The 23,487-nt window shown below is 37.9% G+C and overlaps 1 protein-coding gene across 1 annotated transcript in view; it reads right to left on the bottom strand.

The window, feature by feature from the left end:
* Positions 1-23,487, bottom strand: part of Hmcn1 (hemicentin 1) — a 439,469-nt gene that overhangs the window by 91,360 nt on the left and 324,622 nt on the right. Inside the window, exons 53-64 of the mRNA XM_027417405.2 lie at positions 21,384-21,534; positions 19,480-19,674; positions 17,888-18,001; positions 13,889-14,076; positions 12,237-12,333; positions 6,894-7,055; positions 5,828-5,941; positions 5,512-5,714; positions 5,133-5,214; positions 4,892-5,023; positions 4,202-4,351; positions 1,649-1,808 (exon numbers count right to left, since the gene is read on the bottom strand). Of these exons, the coding sequence (XP_027273206.1) occupies positions 1,649-1,808; positions 4,202-4,351; positions 4,892-5,023; positions 5,133-5,214; positions 5,512-5,714; positions 5,828-5,941; positions 6,894-7,055; positions 12,237-12,333; positions 13,889-14,076; positions 17,888-18,001; positions 19,480-19,674; positions 21,384-21,534 (1,748 nt within the window). The remainder of the gene's footprint in view (positions 1-1,648; positions 1,809-4,201; positions 4,352-4,891; positions 5,024-5,132; positions 5,215-5,511; positions 5,715-5,827; positions 5,942-6,893; positions 7,056-12,236; positions 12,334-13,888; positions 14,077-17,887; positions 18,002-19,479; positions 19,675-21,383; positions 21,535-23,487) is intronic.

The following is a 23,487-nucleotide window of genomic DNA, read 5'->3' as shown; positions in this document are numbered from 1 at the left end:
GTTCAATGAGTTTAATTAAATATATTGCAAATTAAAGTTGCAGGTTGCCACAGTCAAAGTTATTAAGGTGGCTTTGGAAAAGTGACCTTAAAACACTGTTTTACCTAGACATCTGTGGCACCATGGGACAGTGATAAAGTCAACAGCCAAGTGGGAGACAACAAGAAGCAACTTTAGGAATTTAGAGTCCCAGCTTCCCAGGTACAAATATAGGGGGCTAGGTTCCATCAAATCTGAAAGATGGCCAATGTTTACTTAATGAAAATAACTAAACACTTGTTAATTATTTGCATATGTTAACACAATGTAATAAAATACCCAATATTTCTAAAAATATTATCAAGCAGCTTACCCAATCTTGTAAAGGAAACAAATACCTAAATTTTAATACAAAACAAATACAAAGGAAATGATGCTTATTTGTATTTAAGCTATATGTATTCAATCCACTGACTAGAAAATATACTATTAAAATACTGGTTAAAATTATACATTTAATAGTACATTAGTACAATATTATGTCTACCTATGCATACAATCATTCTGGTATATGACTGTAAATATGTCTGTGTTGAAAGATCTTTATGAGATTTAGATTGCTCATCTGAAGGAATTTGTTCAAGATTCAAGAAGCTCCCATTGTATTGCCAGTCATTCCTATTTAGACAGGGTAATAAGTATCAGCTAAAAGTAGGATGTGAGCAAACCATTATAAAAATGAATTGGGTTATAATGCTATTCTATGTTTTCCCATAACTATAGAATCAACCTTGCATGTATGCAGTTTGATAACTTTAAGATAAAAAACTCACAGCCATGAATATTGATGACTCTTCTGTGGGATGCCACTGGCTTGACTTTAATAGGAAAGAATTATTTTATGACATGGACTTTCTTAAACTGTAGAAATATATTCAATGACAGTTGCATAGCATTTTGATGAATGGGTGTGTGAGATTGATAATACAGAATTGATGTTAAGGACCCCTCCCTCCTTTTTATTCCCTCACCCCACCCCTACACACTGACATCACACATATATACAGGTAATAATAAACTTTAGAGTGTTATAAAGAAATTCTATATTCAACACTCAAAAAATTGTTGTCTTTTCTCTTTGTAAATATAATGAAGGCTAAGGTCTAATGACATGGGAGTTGTGCTGGTTGTTTCTGTCAGCTTCACACAAGCCTAGACATATCTGGGAAGTGGGAACCTTAACTGAGCAATTGCCTCCATCAGATTTTCCTGTGGACATTTCTGTGGGGGCATTTCCTTGATTAATGATTGATGTGTGAGGTCCAGTTCACTGTTAGCAGTGACATCTCTGGGTGGCATAAGAAAGCAGGTTGAGCAAGCCATGAGGAGCAAGTTGGTTGGTAAGCAGCATTCCTCCACGGTTTCTGTTTCAGTACCCACTCCCAGCTTCTGGCCTTGATGTCCTAACTAGACTTCATTTCATGATGGACTATAAATTGTGAAATGAAATGAACTCTTTCCTCTCAAAGTTATTTTTGGTCATGGTGTTTATTGTATCAATAGAAAGCAAACTAGAATAGAAATAGGCATCATTTGTGTGAAATCTGAAGCATAGAGCACTGTGAAAGACCATATAATTTATCATGCAAAGGTTTGCTTTTAAACATACCTGACTCTTTCTGTTTCACCATTCAGTATGGGTTTCCCATCTCTAAGCCACTGAAGATGTGGGGTGGGAATGCCATCTGCATTGCAGACCAGCTCAACATTTTCCCCAAGAATGACACTGACTTCACTCGGAACTTCAGCACTAGCAATGGTTGGGGGGACTTTAGAGAAATAAGATTTTCATTAGCAAAGTATAAAGATGTAAATGCTAATTAATGTGACAGAATAACATAACATATCATTTCTTTTTTGGTCATTGTAACACGTGTGTGTGTGTGTGTGTGTGTGTGTGTGTGTGTGTGTGTGTGTGTAAATGCACATAAGTTGTCCTCTAGTGTGTTCATGAATTCAGAAAACTGAATATCTCCTTATACAATGTGGGTCTCAGGGATTGAACTCAGGTTATTAAGTTTGTTGGCAAGCATCTGTACCTGCTTATCTACTTCACTGGCCCAGAATATGCCATTTCTAAATCAGAACTCTTCCTGACTAGTACTTGGCCTATGGTTACCTTCATGAATTATTTTTAAATGAGAAAGAAAAAGGCACCAAATGACTTCAATGTTCCTGATATTCCTGGAGCTGTTTAGTCATAGGAACTGGTGCCAGATTGATGTTTTGGGTAATCCAATGGAACCATCCTCAGATTAAGTCTCAAATGGATTGTTTGTCATTATATAGTTCAGGACAATCAACTTTCCAAATATTTCCTTAAAGGTCTGAGGAAAGGTTGTATACTAATTTTTTTGTCTACTGTCTAATTAATTTGTCTACTGTCTAATTAATTTATTTATTCTGAAATATTGATGGACATATTATGCTTTTCAATCTCTAATAGCTTCTGTTCTTTTTTTTATCTAGTCATCCTTTGTGTGAACTAGAGTTATTAACAATAATCAGAAAACCAGTTTGACTCCCAGCATCCACATGGTTGCTCACAACCATCTGTAACTCCAGTTCCACGGATTTGATGTCTTCTGAGCTCTGGATACCAGGCATGCATGTGGTGCAGGCATACACTTAGATAAAACAACTATACACCATAAGTACAATTTTTTTAGAGGCCACAAAGGAACACAATTGAGTTTCTATACTATAGAATTAGAGATATACTAGGAGTAGCTCATATTTGATCACAGGAACCTATTTGGCATGACTTCCCTACCCCATATTCACTGCCATTGTGAGAGCTGGAAATAGGCCAAGGTGGGCATACATAAAACAGGAAACTGAAACATCATGGCTACATATCAGGATCTTTTTGTTTGAAGTGTCAACTATTAAACATTTACTAACACAGTACTGTTTCGTCCTTCTTAATGCCATTTTAGTCAACCAGGGATAGGGTACTAAAGAAGTTGTCACTAGATATACTAATGAGATTTGTCTTAATTAAGGCCCATGTTATGCATTTTCCCTAATTGTAAGACATTATGTAAATACATTAAAAATAAATTTTAGGAAATGTTTGGTCACATCACAACACCATAAACTTTATGATTTATTACTGATGTATATGAATAAGTAAGCATGGAATTTATTTACTTTTCTTTAATTTTAAATTACATTGTATTTATTTTGTGTATGTGTTTATATGTATACGAATACATGTGTGCCACAGTGCATGTATGGAAGTCAGAGGACAACTTGTGGAAGTTTCTTCCTTCTTTCCACTGTGTGGGTCCATGGACTCTAACTCAGGTCCTCGAACTTGATGGCCAAGGCCTTTATCCACTTAGACATCCTGCCAGCCCCAATAAGATATTGTATCACTGAATAGCAACTTTCTTCTTTATGTCTATGGAGTCTCAAAGCACCAGAGGTTACTGAAGAGATCATCAATCAAACGTCTTTGTCTATATTTTCAGGAGTTAGCTTTAACACAACAACAGAAGATATATTAAGATCAAGGGTATAATTCATTAGAAATTCCTTAGCAATAGCAATGAAATCAGGAAGCAAGACTTCCATGTCATTTTGAATCAAATGTATCACCAAGAGGTTTACTGAAAATCAAAAAATAACAAGTTCTCCCTACAGTCCTCACCACTATGCCACAATGCAAGGGGATGATGAATAAATATTTACTGGGTGAATTAATGTCCCTTACTCTCAGTACAAAATTGTGCAAGACTCATGATTATTTGAAAGTTACCTATTCTCACATCCACAATTAAGCCATGGCACAACCGTATAAATTAAATCTTACACATCTATAAAAATAAGAACAGATTTATAGTCTTTGTATGAAAATAAATTACACAAAATAGAGAATTACATTTCCATAGAATGTATCAGACTAATGAGATACTTTAACTAAAAATGAAACAAATAGAGATAGATTTCCTAAATTCTGTTATGTTCTCCCCATATCTGTGTGTTTTCTCATGAAAATAGAATCCACTAGTAAATTCAGGCAAAAAGGTGTCAATATTTTCAGTGACCTATAGATACCAGAGTCTATGATCAATAGTCTCCTTTAATAGAAACCATTTTGTACTCTAGATAGAATATGACAAAGAAAGAAGGACAAACCACAGTGCAGTCAACCTACCCTGAAGGAAAAGGATATAGTTTTTCTGAGCCTTTCCCTCCATATTGGATGCCACACAGGTGTAGTTTCCACTGTCGGAACGCTGAGGTCTGGCAATTTGCAGTTTGGTTCCCCCAGACAAAATGTGAACCTCAAGGGAGTCAGAATTTTCTACAGGTAGAAATCAGGAGGAAAGAAATAACATGTAAAGCCACTCTCTTCATCCAACAAGTATACATTTCTTGAAAGCTTTCCCTTTGTATTTTTCATGAGAATTATTTTGAAACATGAAAAAATTTAAAAAGTATTCCATTATAATGAGACATTCAGGTCTACAATCCCAGCTAGGTGAGAGACACAGTGAAGAGTATTGAAAGTTCAAGGCCAGCCTGGGTTACTTAGCCAGAGCCAGCCTCAAAACAAACAAACAACAACAACAACAACAAAACCACAAAACTCTTGGAAATCCTGGGGTAAACTACAGTGGTAGAGGACTTGCCTTACATGACCAAGGCCTTAGCTTCAATGGGCAGTACCTTAACAGAGCAAATATTTAGTCAGAGGTCCACTTGATAGATTTAGATTCTAGAATATTAGGCTTTCTTGAGCTAACCACAACCATAAGCACAAGACTGAAAAAAATCTGTTCATTTACAAAAGTAGAAAATCAAAGGCAAAAAAGACAAACTCCAAAATGCTCAAGTGTATTACCTATAGGCTTGTGGTTCTTTAACCATATTATGGTGGGAGGGGGGATCCCAGTGGCATCACAGGTCAGTGTCACTGGATTGCTGACTGTCTCCACAATGACTTCTCTTTCAGGCCCTTCAATAGTGGGAGGCACTGTAAAAAGACAGAAGAAGAACGCACACCATCGTTAAGTTAATTCAAGACACATTCTTTCATTTGCATGTCTAGGGAAAAGAGAGTTGTATTAGAGGCAGATGCTCACCATATACATTGAGGTGGAAATTTTTATCATCTCGTCCTGCTACATTTATAGCTCTACATACATACTGGCCTGTGTCAGACACCTAAAAGAAAAAGATACTATTGTATGTGCTCCATTAAGTGATAGATGACCAATCACAAGGTTCAGGAATAGATTAAATCATCAGTCATCTTTATGCTCAACTGCCCCACTTCTAGTCGCCTTCAGAACTCCTGTTTCTTTTTTTTTTTTTTAATGAAAATAAGCTCAATGCTATTGACCATGCACTTGCCCAGGAACAGCACTGTTCACTGCAGTAAGGGGAGTAGGCTTCTTCCCGTTATCTTTTGCGCAATCCCACCAAGGAGGCACAACACTCAGACAAGGATCAAAGATGCACCTCAGCTCGCTTGATGTGCAGCATTTGTCCACCAGTCAAAATCTCCACATGAGTAGAATCTGTTATCGTCCGCCCATTCTTAGACCAGGTGATGACTGGAGGAGGGACAGCGTTTGACTCGCATTCCAATGACACTGAAGTCCCCTCTCTGACATTAACTACAGAAAGAGATTCGCTGCCATGATCTTTAATGCTTGGGGGCACTGAAATGGGAGACAAGAACAGAACATTCAAGTGGTTTTTTTTTTTTTTTTATCCAGATGCTTAGATAGAAAATATGCAATAAAATTGTGTTATGGAGAGAGTGAAGACACACCATGAACTGTTAGAGAGATTTTCTTCTTGCCTTCTCCAGCTTGGTTGATAGCGATGCAGGTGTATTCACCACCATCAGATACCTTGGTCCGAATAATCTGGAGAGTTCGACCACCTGGGGCAAATATAATGTAAAGACAGATATAGAGGTTGTTTGAAATTGAGTTGTTAGTTTGTGTGTGTGTGTGTGTGTGTGTGTGTGTGTGTGTGTGTGTGTGTGTGTATGCACACGTGCAGCTGCCACAGTGTATGTGTGAATGCTAGAGGTCAACTTGTAGGATTTGGTTCTCTCCTTCTGCCTTGTGCATCCAGGGAATTGAGCAAGTGATTACTGATTTTAAATTCCCCACAGTGCAGAGGTGACAGTTTGCTCTTCTGCAGTCTGTCATTCTGTCTATCTCAGGTGAGGCCAGCTTTTTTACATTGCTGCATGATGTTGTCATCTGCAAATGTTGGACTGTACTCATAGATGTCTTGACATGCATGAGGGGCATAAGGCAATAGCTTGACAACTGAATTCCATTTGTTTACTCAAGTATATATACTGTTTGATGCCTATTCTTTTTAAACATTGGTTTTCATTTACACATTTCTTTTTGGAAGAGGTATGCTACAGTATGCAGAAGTCAGAGGGCAGCTCATGGGAACAGTTTCCCTTTTTCCACCATGTGGGTCCCAGAGATTGGACTCAGGTGGTCAGTCTTGACAGCAAGCACCTTTAACCTCAGAGCCATCTCCTGGCCCTCACTCTCTATCCTATCTGTATCATCTAGCTATGTAGTGAACTACCCATCACCTAGAACTAATAGGATCATACAGTGGCTATTTACCATTTACTCTCACAATCACCCAATTTTTCTGATCCTTAATTTCATAATTTGTCAAAAAAAAGACCCATTTACGTAATTTCCACTGAAGTTGTGAAAGTCTATACTCTAGTTGGGTACTGTGAACTAACAAAGGGAGTGACACTCAACTTTGGAAAGAGTCTCAGTTGAAATGATCTTTGTTTTAAAATGGGAGAAAATGACGTGCGGCCTACCTTATGAGAATAATTAGTTCCTTACCCGGCACAATGAGAACATTTGTGTTGGGCTTGATGGGCTGTTCATTCTTGAGCCAGCTGAGGTCAGGAGGGGGGAAACCAGAAACCTCACAGGTCAAAGAGATGAAGTGGTTCACCACCACAGAGAGGTGTTCATGAGTAGGACCAATGACACTTGGAGGAACTGTAAAAGTGCACATATGTATATTAAATGTGAACTTCGACAATATGAGAGACACATGTTCAAATTCCTTGTGGTCTGTAAAAGTAACAAGCAAATGATTTTGTTAAGTAAAAAGTGGTCTTTATTGAAATCGCTAGTGACTTCATTAAACACATGTCCATCAGGTGTTTTCCTAATTGAAAGAGTGTCTCAGTTTTCAAAGTGAAAAAATTCAGTACATGTCCAAAACTGTGGTTTTCAAATTACAAAGAAACAACCTAATGTTTTTAAGTAGTTCAGATAATTTTACTTTTATATGGTATTTTTATTTTTACTTAGTATGGTAAAAAAAAAGGTTTAGCATTAGAATTTCAGTATATAATAGAGATTATCTTTAAAGTGTAAATCTATGCAACTTTCAAGAGGAACACAAATATTAATAGACAACACTACTGTTTTTTTTTTGTTCAAAACAACAGAGAGAAAAAAAGCAAAAGTAGGAGAGAGAAAATGCAGAATAAGAGAGATTGATATAAATGATACTCTGGCAATTATGAACATTATAAAATATGCAATGTGAAACTTGATATTTTATAATAAAAATGCAAATGTTGTCAGATGTGGTGGTCTATGCCTTTAATCCCAGCACTGAGGAGGCAGAATTAGGTGGATCTCTGTGAATCTGTGGCCAGTCAGGTCTACATAGTGAACTTCAGTACATCCAGGGCTACATAGTGAGACGCTGTCTCAAAAAATGAAAATGATAACATCAGCAACACCAAATCCCAAAGAAGGAATAGCATCATACACATCAAAAGGGTTTCTATGAAGTGGAAGGAGGACAATGAGTACGGATTAGGTATGAACACAAGTGACTACAACCATAAATAAAAGTCGAAATGAGTCCTGATCAGAAAGGGTGAACGAAAGTAATAAACAACATTGTATCTACTCTATTATATTAGGATTGAGGTCTTACAACAACATCAAAAGCAAAAGAAAAATGTTGAAAAGGCAAACCCTTTTTTCTTTAAATATTATATAGTTTTGATTGCTTCAGTCATTGATTAACTCTGGTATTAGTTGAATTCTGAATGCATTGCACATTGTTCTTGGCACAAGGAGAAAAATTAAATATAATCCGTGCAATTAAAAATCTGATAGGAATAGAGCTACAGTAGTCATGGTCGATAGATCCATGCCAGGCACTGTGCGGCACACTTACTTACTTTCCGTTGAATTTTCACATGCCTATGAGCTAGAGACATTTCTTAACATCATAAAGAGGTAAGCTGAGGCACAGGAAAATTAGCATCTTGCCTAAGGTTTCTCATCTTGTTCCTGGAAGAAATATGTCTGAAAACAAAGCACCCAGGCTCTCAGTATCTTTTGCTTAGCCAATTCTCTATCCTGCCTAGGAATTAAAAGTGTCATGAATGACAGTTGGGAGAAATGAGTGAGAATCAACTGTATCCTCTAGATTCAGAAGTTCAAGCTCCAATTCCCAGGGAAGCTGTATTTGGAACTGGATTCTACAAGGAAGTTATTAATGTCCAATGAACCCTAATTACTTAGGATTACTGTCCTTTTAGAAAAGACACCCTATATTACTCTCATCAGGGAAGCTCCTTTTTGCAGTGGGAGACCCCTGTAGAAAGCCAGAATTTCTCAAATGCAGAGAAGAATTGACTGTAGTGTGGTGATATATTATTTATGATTTATTAAAGATTGCCTGAGGGTACGGAAAGCAAAGCCAGCAACACCAGTTAGCTATAGAAGCTAGCAGGTGGTGGTACACACCTTTAATCCCACCACTTGGGAGGCAGAGGTAGACAGATCTCTGTTAGTCCAAGGCCACACTGAGCTACACAACTCAATCCATTCCTAAAGAGAAACAGTTCACACAAAGATGATCTCAGCACTTGGGATCATAAGCCTTCTATCCTAGCACTAGGCAGGTATAAAAAGCAAAGGGTTTCATGTGAAACAATTGGTTTCTAGACACATTGAGGAGAGCAGTCTGAGTGAATCTGAGGAGCAGTGAAGTCGGAGCAGTTTGAGGATTGCCTCTTTGGTCTGAGCTAAGCTAGAGGTAAGAGCTAGTGGCTGGCTGCTTTGCTTTTCTGATCATCAGCTTGAAGCTTGAATACTAATATCAGTCTCTGGGTCTTTATTTTTGTGCTACACTCTACGATTGCTGATCCCATTGATACATCTGCAACACAACCCCTGCATCTAAGGCTCAGAGAACATGTAAAGGGGGGCAGAAAGGCTTTAAGAGTCAGAGGGTCCAGAATACTGTGGGATTGTGCCTTCTAACAGAAAAGCTACTGTCATGAAATATCAACCACATGGTTACCTAACAAGTTGTGAATAATTCTAACAATAGTTGACATCTTTACATATGGGGGAAATCTCATGGAACCCCACACTTAAACGAAGAGCTAAAAGCAATTAAGAACTTCTGAGAAAGGGAGAATTAGTTTTTCCCAGGGATGAATCCCACACTAGTTATCCACTATAAAGTAGTCAGTCCTAGGAACACCTACATGCAGGCAACACCAAATGAACCCCAAAGGCTGTTTTATATATTTATTCATTTAAATGAATGTGGATATGTAATAACAATGTTTAAAGGAGTTGAGGGCATGAATTTGGGTGTGAGTGGAGGGGAATGGGAGGTTAATCAGAAAGGAGAAAAGGAGGAATGATGTAATTATATGTTAATTAAATAAAATAGTGCATAAAATAAAGAGACACTGGAGGGCTTGCATACAAACTCTCCATACAAGCATGTTCACCAGAAAGACTAAGTGAGGGCATGCAAGGACAAAGCTGCAATCTACAAGGGACCTCTTCAGAAAACAAACACTTCTAGAACCTCTTCTTAGACTTCCTTGCTCTCAGTACTGTAAGAAAAATGAATGTCTGTGGTTAAAGCCACACAGAGCAGACTAAGGAAGGACTCACTTGACATTTGAGGGGAAGGTAAAGGTAAGAGAGAGTGTCCATAGGGTAATAAGACAAGAAGAGGTGGCCTACACAGTGGAGAAGGCCTGGTTCAAGGTGGGAGTATGAATTTATAACTCCACCAATATTCCTGACGCCAAGGTTTCCTCAAGCCATGGGCAGTGACCTTGGTGTAGATACAGTGCAGTTGTAAAATTTGGCATATAACACACACAAAAGAATGTCCCCAAATAGAAAGCAACCAATTATTCCTGGTCTTGAATCAAACTGCCTGTGTAGAATGCTGACTTTGCATTTGGGAATGATGTAATTTGGATCATGTTTCTTAAGCTTGGTGGTCCTTACATTTTCATCTATGAGAGAGGAATCAAAAGCCAACAAATGACTGAGAGTCATTGATATAATTACTAGAGGTAATGGGCAAAAACCACTTGACTTAGTACGTGGTAGCAATCCAGCAGTTAGTATGTTGCTACTTACTATCTAGATAATGGGACTTTAACAGCAAAATGATGAGTGGCCACAGGCTAAAGGAGATAGTGCAATGCTGTTCTATGAAAATTAACCTGTATGTGAGGTAAAATAAAGCGATCTTTCTCCCTTCTTCCCTCCTTTACTTCCTTCCTTCTTTTCTTCCTCCCTCCCTCCCTCCGTTCCTCCGTCCCTCTGTCCCTCCCTTCCTACCTTCCTTCCCTCCATCTCCTCACTCTCTACCTCTCTCCTTTTCTCCCTCCTTCCCTTCTTATTTCTTCTTCTTGCTTCTCAGTGATCTCTCAGTGACCAGGAACTCACCAGTTCAGCAAGACAGCTAGCCAACTAACTGCAGGCAGCATCCTGTCTCTACCTCTCCAGGGCTTGGACTATTGACACACACTGCTACAACTGGAGGTTTATGTGGGTGTTGGAGTTTGATCTCGCGTGGATCGAGTTTACTGAATGAACTGTCTCCCCAGTTCCTTGACATGTTTTTTAACCTATATTTTACTATATAGATTAGAACTCGTACTTTCATAACTATCATATGTATTCAATTCATGATTCCTGAGATGTCACACTTATTTCTGTTTAGGTCAGATACAAGATTGAGGATCTGGCTCACAAGTGGAGCCCTTGCCTTGAATGCTCAAAGTCTGTGGTTTGGTCCCTAGCTCTGCAAAAACCATGAACTTGCACAGCTGAGAGTTGCTCACTAAAATATAAAAAAGTATATATAGTGCTTAGTGTTGTAAATGTGAAGAATGTAAAAGCAGGAGTGTTCCAAAGATTTATTACACAAACAGCAAACATCATTTGTGTAACATGCTGTAGACATCACACCAAGTAAGAACATGTTATCATGGCAAATGAAGACTTTTGAAAACAATTTTAATTATGTGTATTTGTGTGTGGAGGGCCCACTTGAGGGTGGGTGTCCACGAAGGCCACAGGCATCAGGTTCAGCTGGCACGTTGGAAATACAGACAGTTGTGAGCCAGCCAGTGTTGGTGCTGACAACTGAGTTCGGGTCCTCTACATAGCAGCTCATGCTCCTTATTACCAAGCTATCCTTTCAGCCCCAAGTGAAAGCTTTTAGAGACGATAAAAAATGATCATTTTCAGAAATTCCTAAAATGAACTAGAATTTCATACAAAGTGAGCCTTAGAATAATTTTCATCACTCTAATTTCATACTTTGGAAGCAGCTGGATCTCATAAAAATTGCCTTTTTATGATTGACATCCAATTCCCTCACACTTTTTCTTAGTGTAAAAAAGTCTGTTTATGGAGTGTCATTATGTGTGAAAACTTAAATTTAACACGATTTAGGTATGCTTGCCTTTTAAAAGGAATTATTGTACTCTGCAAGGCAGCCTTTCCTTATTCACAGAGCATAATGCATACTAAATGAATGTAGTCAAGGTAACCATGCACTGGAAGACAGGAGCACGAGTAGATGCGTCTATGAGCAGAAGATCCACAAGTGACTTGACCTTCACAAGAACATGTAATCTTCATATATGCCGGGGTAGCTTCCCACCCCCCAGGGATGAAAATTCTATAAAGATGGGCTTAGAATATTTGCACTCTGTGATTCCCTCTGGCTTTTGTAGGAGAAAAAGGAGAGGATATTGGATGAATGCAGGCTTCACACAATGATCAAGTCGAAAACAGAACACAGGTCTTACATTCCAAGCCTGGTTTCCCTGCTTTGTCAGGGAGAGCCTAGCAGATGTCAGGGCATTGAGCTCTTACCGTGAATGTTGAGGTTGAAGTATTTTTTGGCACTCCCAGCTATGTTCTCAGCAACACACACATACCTCCCAATATCTGTTATTTGAGCATTCAGAATCTAAGGGAAAATGAAGAAATGGCAGCTAAAATTGTTAATAAAGGGGCTTGTAATATTTTACATATAGAACAAACAAGTTGCATGCTTTCTAGCGAATGCCAGATATAAATGAGCATAAAAACATGAAGCTGCAGAACAGACCATCCCTGGTGCTGCTTTCAATTAGGTAGGTCAACCACGCACATATTTATTTATAAAACTTGCAATCAGAAAAGGTGATTTTTACACACATCTGTTAAATTTTGAATACAAATTATCCCAAATTATTTCCCACTTCCCTGTCTGTGAGTCTGCAAAGTGACTTTGAAGTCCCCCCTTCCCCCATGAGGTGGATTTGTGACTGCCTCTGGCCAGTAGGATTTTTGAGGCAATGGTGCTGCTGTTCACTTCAGTTAACTGAAAAGTGTCGACACTGTTGCTCACTTTATCAGAAATTCTGCCACTACCATCTGAGGAAGTATGACTTGCCTGCTGGAGGGTGTGATCATGAGGAACAAAAATCAGCTTGTATCCTATGACTCCAGATAGACAATTCCAGCAGGCGTTCTACCCACGGCTTGACACTTGAATAAGCCCAGCTGAGATCTGATATACCACCTATAGAACCAGTGGACCTAATAGCTAAATACATTCTGATTGTTCTAAGTCATCAGGTTTTGGAGGGGTTTGTTTTTTGTAGTGGTAGTCAAATAATATAGAACAAAATGTTTATTATGAAGAAACTACTATCCTTCTATGTGTATCTACAACCCTATACATGAAAACATTTAGGCATTTTGGAGAGGCTGTATGGTCATCAAATAGATATGGTCACATGTAGATAATGCTTTAAACTTCAAGTTTATTTATAAGCAGTAAGCTTGATTTTTTAAAAAGACACATGACCTGTGCTGGATCCACTTTTATTCTTGGATTTATGAGCCAAGGGAATATTTTTATTATGTTCACTTGTGATTTAATTACACTCTATCCTAACAAAAGCATTACTATGTGTCTACACACCACAACTTTCTTTTAGGACATTTGAATGGACAAATGAACATATCATGTGACAAACAGCAGTAAACTATATTTATATGGTTCTCACATAATGACTTCCTATTGCCTGTGCCAACACAGGATGGATCTAATCTATAGGAAGCCTTTTACCACTTAGAATGCTATCATCACATGCATGTAATGGAAGATTGAAATAATAGTTTTTTAAATAAAAGAATATGTTGTTAAACTTAGGGGTGTGTGAGTGTGTGTGTGTGTGTGTGTGTGTGTGTGTGTGTGTGTGTGTGTGTGTAGATATTCTAGGAGAATTTACACAAAAATGTCAATGTGGTCATTTCTATTTGTGGGAAAAGAGTAGAGAATATTTTGTATGCTTTTGATCGTTGATGATCAATATCAACCTTGATAGTTTAAACATAGCATAGAGCTTATTAGACTTTAATGTGCTTGAGGAACATCTGGAGAGTATTAGTTCAGAAACTAATACTTTTATCCATCTAGAGGACAACTATCACAATGTCAAAACACTGTATTAAAATTAGATTTTTCCTTTTACCTGAAGAATCCTGCCATCAGATAGAAACTTGTGATGTTCATCTTCCAACAAGGGCTGTCCATCTTTCTGCCAGGAATTCTTCGGTGCTGGGCTACCGCTGGATGAACATTCCACCCGGGCACTCTTGTTCACCAGCACAGTGACCTCTTCTGGGAGATCACCATTTGCTCCCTTGATAACTGGTGGCACTAAGAAACGGTTGTGACAGAGAGATGGGCATCAGTGGCTTTAGTAAGGCATGCTACAGCACTTTGTCATCAGGACGAGCTGGATAAATCACAGCTTTGGGAGTGAATTTGGGTTGTTAAGAATCAGTCTTTGTAAGGGAGTAATCTGGCCTATTCCAGGCTCCCCGCCTCAGCATCAGTGGAAGAGGAATCAGCATCACCTGGGAGCTTGGTTAGACTTATATTTATGTAACTCGCCCCCACCTCCTTCATAGCCATCTCTGAGGAGGGATGAGGAATGGACGGCTGAAAAAGCTCTCCAGATGTTCCTCAAGCACATTAAAGTCTAATAAGCTCTATGCTATATTCCCCAACACATTTACAACAGCACCCTGCAATTTATACTCATTTCACTTATGAAAAGTCACACGCTGTAGAATAGAATCTGGAAAGGTTCAGTAAATTAGGCAATTGTGTTGGCAACATTTGTAAAACCAGATATTTATTTTCAAAGTAAGCCATCAGTGTCAAGCTTGGTTAATTTTTGTTGAGGTCTGTTAAAACACAGCAGGTTGTCAACAACCAGTGCAAGTTTAATGCAGACTCAGCCTTCGGGTTTTGGCTCTCCAACAGTTAGGTTGAAATTCTCTAAAGAAAGAATCAGCACTGAAACTGAAAAAGCACACGGCAGGACCTTCATGCGGTTCTGCACACATTCACATTTAAAGTTACATCATTTTAATGATAGCCATTGTCCTCTATGCTGGATTCCCAATGCCCAGCTCAGGACCTATCACACAATGAGTGATCGGCAGATAGATGTCAAATAAATAGGGTTTTTTAAATTTAATGTTTTCTGTATTCTACCTCTGTTGTGGACTTTTGCCTGCTCTTTGCATAGAAAGCTCTAGTGCTCCCACCTCTAATGCTCTTTATGATCAGCCCATTAACCTCTCTTCAGGTTACTTTCTTTCTTCATGCCAGCCCACACCTCACAGGGGGCCACTGAAGTGATGCATTATGGTGCTGATACTTGGAGCTTGTTGCTCACTGCTCCCCACAGTGTGTTATTGTGACATCTGCTTCAACTTCCAGACAGTTCACACCACTATCTCTCTCTGTAAGTCTGTGGGAACATTTCCTTCCCTCTTTCTGCCTCCAGAGTTCTGAGGGTGATGACTGAAAGCAACCACTGAGTCAGATGCTTCCTGCTATAATCATCTGATCCCCAAAGTAGCCACTGCTGATTTTTTCTGTTTGACACAGGCTGTTTGTTTTATACACCTACTTAATAGGATTGCTAAATATACTTGATATACATTTTGTCATATCCCATTTCTTTACACTCCAATATTTCTCCTCCTCCCCCAAAGGCTTCTTGCCCTCTCAGTTCCTTGTTCCATTATTTTGATACATGCTCTTGGCACTTACACTCTTAATTCCTTCACCTCTACTATTCGTACACATTCTTGAAGCTTTAATGAGCCTCTTTGTATTCCGTTTTCCTGCCCTTGACCTATGGGTAAGTACAAATCTTTTCAATTTGTTCTTGCCAGCCAGCTCCATTCTACCTCTTTTCTCTATTTTATTTCATTATGTCTAATAATGCTCAAAATTTATACTTGTAGTGTGGCATTGAAGCACATCACATGACCTAAATTGTTCCGTTGAACTTCACCAACAGGCTTGAAGATTCAAAATCAAAGGCCTTTTATTTTCTGAAACTCATTTTAACATTCGGCACTGAAAACCCATTAGTTGACAACTTTTTCTGAAAGCTGGATCTGGGCATGACTGTCTACTGTGTTTTCCCCATTCTTTGGTTGTCCGCTTCTACTGTTTTCTTTTGTTCTTTTCTTCTACTGTTATCTACAAATGTTTCACTATGATACTCTTTGGTCAAAAAGTATATCATTCTTTCTTTTGGAAATCTTGTCTTTATATATCACTTGACTGTGGGCAGCTGTGAGATCTAATGGAGTCTGGCTTTAGTTCTTTTTGTAATGGTTCCTATTTCTAAGTGGCCAGTCAGCATTTTACATGAGCATTCTGGAATTGTGCCAGATTCAGCACACCAGAAACAAAGTTGACTCCTTCCCTCCCTCCCTCCCTCCCTCCCTCCCTCCCTCCCTCCCTCCCTCCCTCCCTCCCTCTCTCTCCCTCCCTATCCCACCTGTTTTCCCAGTATCTCTACTTTCATTAACCTTGTTATCACTGACTCAATCACCTGGCATGAAAGTCTCTGAGATGAGTGTCTAACCCTCCAAACTTCAAAACTTTTGTATAAAAATCTTTCATTTTGACTGTGAGTTGGCTGGTTTTTGTTGACTTCACACAAACTGAGGCATAGCTGGGAAGGGGGATGGATCCTCAGCAGAGGACTTGAGAATTCATCAGATTGGACTGTGGGTAAGTCTGTGGGAACATTTCCGTGATTAGTGATTGATGTGGAAAAGCTCAGTTTACTGTGGGAGGTGTCACCCATAGGCAGGTGGTCCTGGGTTGTGTAAAAAAGCAGGCTGAGCAAGTCATGAGGAGCAATCCAGTAAGCAGCATTCTTGCTAGGCTTCTGCTTCAGTTCCTGCCTCCAGGTTCCTGCCTTGAGCTCTTGCCTTAGTTTTCCTCAATGGACCTTGAGTTGGGATATGTAAACTGAATGAACCCTTTCCTCCCCACATTGCTTTTGGTCATGGTTTTTACCATAACAATAGACAGCAAACCAGAATATCACACTTCACTAGCTTAGCCTCTGCCAATACATCTATTCTGCTTCTAATAATGCCGGTTGTCTTAAGGCAACAATACTCTTCCCCCTGATGGCCATATATCAGAAGGAAATGATTGTGGCTCAAGAGCAGACATAAGAATTAGATCTCATCACAAGAATACTACAGATTCTTGGTGTCTGTGGTGAATTCAAAGATGCATGTATAATTCACACAGGGCTGAGGAACAGTCAATCCTAGGACTGTACTTATAAATATTAGACAGGCCTCAGAAATCTATGGGACCTCCTGTAGTAGTTCAGTACTTATCCCTAGCATAGGTGTGGACTTTGGGAACCCATTCCACATAGAGGAATACTCCCTGAGCCAAGAAACACCGGGATGGGCCTAGGCCCTATTCCAAAGGATACGATAGACTCTGATGACACCCTATGGAAAGCCTCACCATCCAGGGGGAGCAGAATGGATAAGTGATAGGTAGGGTTTTAGTTGTGGGGGGGTGGTAGGGGAGGATGGGAGGGAGAAGGGAACTGGGATTGTCGTGTTAAACAATCTTGTTTCTAATTCAAATAAAAAATCTGCACAAAATAAATAAATAAATATTAGACAGGAGACCTTTCTTTCAATGTGAAACCCCGAAGAAGTAAATCTAGAGTTGGTAAATTCCACCTTGCTACCCAAGGGAACCACCTGTCTGAGAATGACATTAACAGTAATAATAATTTTTAAAAGTCCAGAGTAATAGAAAGGTAAAATCTGGATACCCTGGACCTCTTTTGAGTCAAGGAAGTCAGAAATGATTGATTGCAGATTACTCTACTTGGGGACTTTACAAGTATGTGAATCAATAATCCATTCTTTACTTCCCTCTCCCTTCCTTCCTCCCACCCCGTGTCTCATTTTGTTATTTGAGATCTTAGAAGTCCTGACTGATGGACTAACACATTCTCAGTTTGCACACAAAACAGTAAGTTCTAGGAAGAAGTGTTAGCTTCTGGTTACCTTTATAGTTTCTAATGTGCTTAGGGTAACATCTTGCAAACATTAGTCACTGAAAAATATTTCCAAGTGAAAAGCGCTTAATCAACAAAAGAAAGCCAACTTACAGAGTACGCGGACGTCATACTGAAGGGAATCTTCTCCAGCTTCATTCACAGCCACACATGTGTACCTCCCAGCATCTTCAACTTTAGCCCGGGGAATCTGCAACACTCGCCCTCCTAAAAACACATCCTGGAATGTTAGCCTGGGGAATCTGGAACACTCACCCTCCTGAGAATACATCCTAGTATGTTACTTCTCCAAATGTTAGAGCAAACACAGATCGTGAATAGAGTTACACTCTTCTCCCAGGTATAATGACTTACACATTTATTTATTTGTTTTGTCAATGTTCCCACTTCCTTTAATCATTCAGTTTTATCTCAGATAATATCCATTTTCACAGCAGATATTGCATGGCTAAAAAGTGAGCCAATACTGTAATATAAGTCAGACTTTTGAAGAAATGAATAGCTGGTATCAATTTTCTTGGAGAAGAGAGGAATACTCTGTACCTTCCATCATGCTTTGGATAGATGGACTGTTACTATGCAGTGTTACTTTGTTCTTGCAGCTTTTGTGTATTTTTAATTATCACTTTCAGTGTTTCCTACAAAATTGCATTCAAAGACATATATAATCCAGGGATCTGAAAAAGTAAGGTGTACTTTGCCTTATATGTTTTATTCAAGATTTCCTGTACAATCTCAGGGGGAAAAGATCTGTGTATCTATAAACTTTTCAATGTTGCTAATAAGATTGAGAACAGTTGTAACAGTCCTAATAAAATTTTCATCTATTTTACCATTTTTAACCTCTTTATCATATGGGTGGAATATTTTCCTAAGCTATTTCAGTAGGTTGAAGGCCTGATGACTTCTTAAAACTATATACTTACAGATCTCAATTTCATAGAAATAATTATAATCCCTTATGAAACTGTAACAGCCAAAACAGGAAATTTAGAGTTTTGAAAAATTTGTACTAAATCCATAGCCTCTTTTAGATTATTGTCACAATATTTATTTAATAGCCATTTTTACTAGACCTAGATCCAATTAAGGTCATATATTACATAGAGTTACCATGTCTATTTCTTCCATTTTCATTTTTTTATTTTCAAAAGATATTCTTTCAGTTAACTTGGGTTAACTTTGCATATATTATACACTACATTGACCACATGGACCCTAAAGGTACAATTTCTGAATTTTAACAAACCCTGATATCTGTCTACCAAAGCCTCAAAAATATTATTCCCTAAAAGTTAAGCACCCTTTCTGTGAACAAACCATGTAATAATTAAAGTATTTGAAACTAAAAGTCTTCACTATTACTCATGAAAATGCAATCAATACAATAAACAAATTGAACAATAACTATTTGCAAATGTTCATTAGAATTTATATTAATGATGTGTAGAAACCAAACTGACTGGAGGCATCAATACCAAAAAGGAGGCATGAGGAAGCCCAAAGACTTGCATAAATTGTTAACAATCAAGGAACAGATCTGGCAAGTTAAAATGTTCTATTGTCAAATACTCAAGGTAGACTCTTCTATATGTGGATGTTACAGCATTCAGCAACTCAAATGCCAGTTAAATTGCAGTGAACTGGCCTGGTAAGTGATAAGAGACACAAGTGGTAGTGTTTACCTGGCAAAATCAATACTCTGTCACTTGAAGTCAGAGGACGGCCATCTTTGTACCACGTCAGAGTTGGGGGAGGAGCAGCATTTGTCTCACAGTGCAGAGAAATGGGATTGTTAATGATTACATCTTTGGCTTCACCGCTCCTGCCGGTGTCTAGCATGTTTCCTATTTCCCAGAGTTTCTGAAAACTTGGAGGAACTGTGGAGGGAAAGCATGACATTACAGTGGAACTGTCACTATCAATATATCAGAAAAAGATTTTGACCATATCTTGACAAATGATATGTGGATTTGATAAATTAGACAATGCCAAAATATTTTTAGGCACTTGTGTGTTTACAGCAGCAGCCAGACACAGAGAGTAGCCATCAGTCAGGGTTGGTTCTCAGGCGGAAGAATAAGCGCTACAGTGCTCAGAGTCAGCACTTGTCTTAGCAGTTCCTCTAAAAAGACTCTGTCACTTGATCAACATCAGGACCCACTTTCAAGGAGGAATGTGAAAAGAAACTTGAGGAGGAATGGACATGCGGAGGCTGGGGGGGGGGAGGTGAGGGGGTCAGAGGGAGAACTTAGTTTGGAATGTAAAATGAAACTTGAGAAGAAAAGAAATGTAACTGTTTGAGAAAAGCTAATTTTGAGGCACACACAAAAGAAAATATGGACTCATTTGATGCCGTTGTCAATTATCTATCTCCCTTACTAAGGAAGTTAAATAAGAAATAGGACTAAACTATCAAAACTAGGACATTCTCACCCTTTTCTGATAGCAGTGTGAGCTTTATCAGAGACAAATTGCCTATACATTAAAAGCATTTCAAGAGTGTGTGAGTTTGACCTGAATTTTCAAGTTTTAGACATGTATGAAAAATTAAAGATGTTTGAAAATTTTGTTTATCCAGATGACACATATAGTGTTATTAGCAAGTAATGAAAACTTGGGGACAATATGGATATTTAACTGTAGAAGTCTGTTATATTAATATTTCATTATACAACTGATGAAATAGGAAAAATTCTTAAAAGTTATGTTGAGGTCTGGGGTATGGCTCAGAGAGACTTTACTTAGTATAAACAAGGTCCTAGATTCAATCCCCAGCACTGACAAAAATAATTCTGCTGGATAGTGATAACTTCCAGAAAAACAATACCAGCAATGACAGGTATTACTTCTTAATCACTGTGGGTGCCTTACCTTATACATTATTCTCAGCAATTCCACGGGGCATTAAAGAGAAATGATGGAGACTTAAAATAGTGTGGTAACTAGCCCAAGACACAAGGATTATAAGTGTACTCATCCAACTCAAAGTGTATCTATTCTAAATTCCATTATTACTGCATTTCATACAATAATGTTCATGTATTTATTATAATTATTCATTGTATTTCATGCACTAATGATGTATGATACATAGTCTTCATGAAATAATGTTAGGGCAATGCTAATATAAGAGAAGGCTATAGTCTGTTATTGAATTGTGGAAATGAAATAATCCCTTAAAATATCAGAAAAGAATAAATAAAATAAGAATGATAGGGGCTGGAGAGATGGCACAGTGGTTAAGAGTACTTGTTCTCGTAGAGGTCTAAGGTTCAGTTCCCAGAATCGATGTGGCGGCTCACAACCATTGATGATTTCAGTTCTATGAGATCCAACACTCTCTACCATGGGCACCAGGCATACATGTGGTGGCATACATATCATACAGGCAAACACTCAAATACATTAAATAAAAGCAAAATTAAAACAGGATCATGGGGTCATTCTCTTCTATAATTTTGTGTTTAAAATTTCATAATGAATTTATATTATTATGAGAAGAAAAGATTTTACACAAAGTCAAATCTTGTTTCCATTACATTAATAAAGGATGAAAATTATTCTACAATAAGCATAGTAGGATTACCTTGGATATTCACATCAAAATCCAACTCATCTTCACCGGCAAGGTTAGATGCAACACAAGTGTATCGGCCAGTGTCCGATATTTGAGCTTCCTTTATTTGAAGAGTGTGTCCATTTGCAGCGATGTTAACATGATCATCTGATTTAAGGGGCTGTGATTCAATTATAACAATGTCAGTATTGAGTATGCTAATAAAGCTAAGATACCCTGAAAATGATTGGCATTATGGGTCTTTAATAAATAGAAATATGTAAAATATTCAAGATAACAGCAATTAATTTAACTTGATCAAATTGTTGTTTAAGTAATACAATTTTTATCTCTTGAAAATTATAGCTGATAAGCTTCACATTAACTAGGCAATTTCAGGAGATACATTCATACATTCTTTATGACAGAAATGTTCTTAGCACCATGTCCATTTATCCGTGTAAGCAAAAGGGTCAGCAGCTAAACTTATGAAGCATTTAAAAACTGTGTTTACAGATAGTTTCATAGAAAACTATTATAAAGAAAACTTTATTAGAAGTTGAGAACATTGGTACAATCTGATTTGATCTAAAATTATTGTTAATCATTCAGAAACACCCTTACTTTTACACACAAGCTAGGGCTTGCTTAGGGGCTATGTTATGATACTTTGTTGAAATGAGCATTGTAGGTCTCCCTTCATTATTTGAAGATTTTATTTCTGACTCACTGGCATTCCTTTTAACAATATGTCCTTCATAATTCTTAATGATTTCAGTGTCTACTGTCAAGCAAAACTATGTTCTCTCAGTGTCTTGGCGTCCTTTCTTACCTATAGCAAAATCTATTCATTTTACTCCACTAGACAGTTTCAGTGTTATGGGAGCGGTTTTTGGGGTCTACCTCCACATTTTTTCTGAGGCCATTTACAGTCAACCACTTAAAATGTTTTCCTTGTGTATGGTGTCTAATTTTGTCTTCTTATCTTTCCTTGTCTATGATCTAATCAAATCTTAGTCTCCTCTACTTGATAAGAAAGACAGTCAAGGTCACCCTTGACATCCATGTGGCTATATTTACATTCAGTGTTGTCTTTGTTTTCTTTTCTTGGTGGTATTTGACATAGTGTAACTTGCCTTCATCTTGAAATAGCTCTCTCCATTTTGTCTTTTGAGCCACTACAGTCTTTATTCCTCTACTCCCAAAGGCAGGCATACACTTTGCATGTGTCTCTTGTCATGTAAGTGTGTGTGTGTGTGTGTGTGTGTGTGTGTGTGTGTGTGTGTGTGTGTGTGTGTGTTTGTGCACATACATTAGTGGAGGTGCATACAGAGGCTAGAAGAGGTCATATGCTGGAGCTGTAATTATAGGCAACTGTGAGCTGAGCTGTGTGTGTGTTCTCTGATTAACTCCTCTACCTAATCTGTCACATTCTGTTTTACTGACTTAATTCTTTTAGTTTTTTGTCTCTGAATATTTATGTGGGCAGAGGTTTTGACCTATTTCTTTCTTATTTATATTTGCTGTACATAATACCCAGCAAACAATTGAAATTTAAATAATTTGGGATTCAACAAACCATTATTAATATTGCACAAATTAAATGTCCTGTATCAAAATAAAAATTTCAGAGCATGGATAAATAGCATGTAAGAAATATATGTAAAGTTATCATAGCTGATATTGTCAATATCTTTTGGTGGTTTTTCTAAAAAATACTACTTTATTAATTTTTAGTTATTAAAGTAGAAATAACTGAAAATGATGTGGAAAAAGTACTTATTGAAAATAGTGCTTCTTATTCATATTTTAGGAAACCAACCTAAGCCTTAAAAAATTACAAGTGCCAGTCAATATAATTTTAGAGACCAAATTTGAAACCATAATTTAACAATTCTTAAATAATTTTGAAAGCAGTTTAGTTGCTGTTTAAATAGGATGTTTTTACATTTGGTACCCTCTATGTCTAGTATCATGAGGGATGAAAAATCTTCATAGAAAATTAGAAAACAAATTAATGATGGAATTTCAAAGGGCAGGGAACTTATTTGTTTGAAAAGTAAGGTTTTACAGAATTGATAGCACAGCACACGGTGTGTTTGCACTCTGAAAAGCCAACAGAAGCAGAGCATGG

Source organism: Cricetulus griseus, chromosome 5 (genome assembly GCF_003668045.3).
Source record: "Cricetulus griseus strain 17A/GY chromosome 5, alternate assembly CriGri-PICRH-1.0, whole genome shotgun sequence".
Lineage (NCBI taxonomy): Eukaryota > Metazoa > Chordata > Mammalia > Rodentia > Cricetidae > Cricetulus > Cricetulus griseus.
The sequence above is the reverse complement of the archived record's forward strand: the minus strand, read 5'-3'. Positions and strand labels throughout refer to the sequence as shown.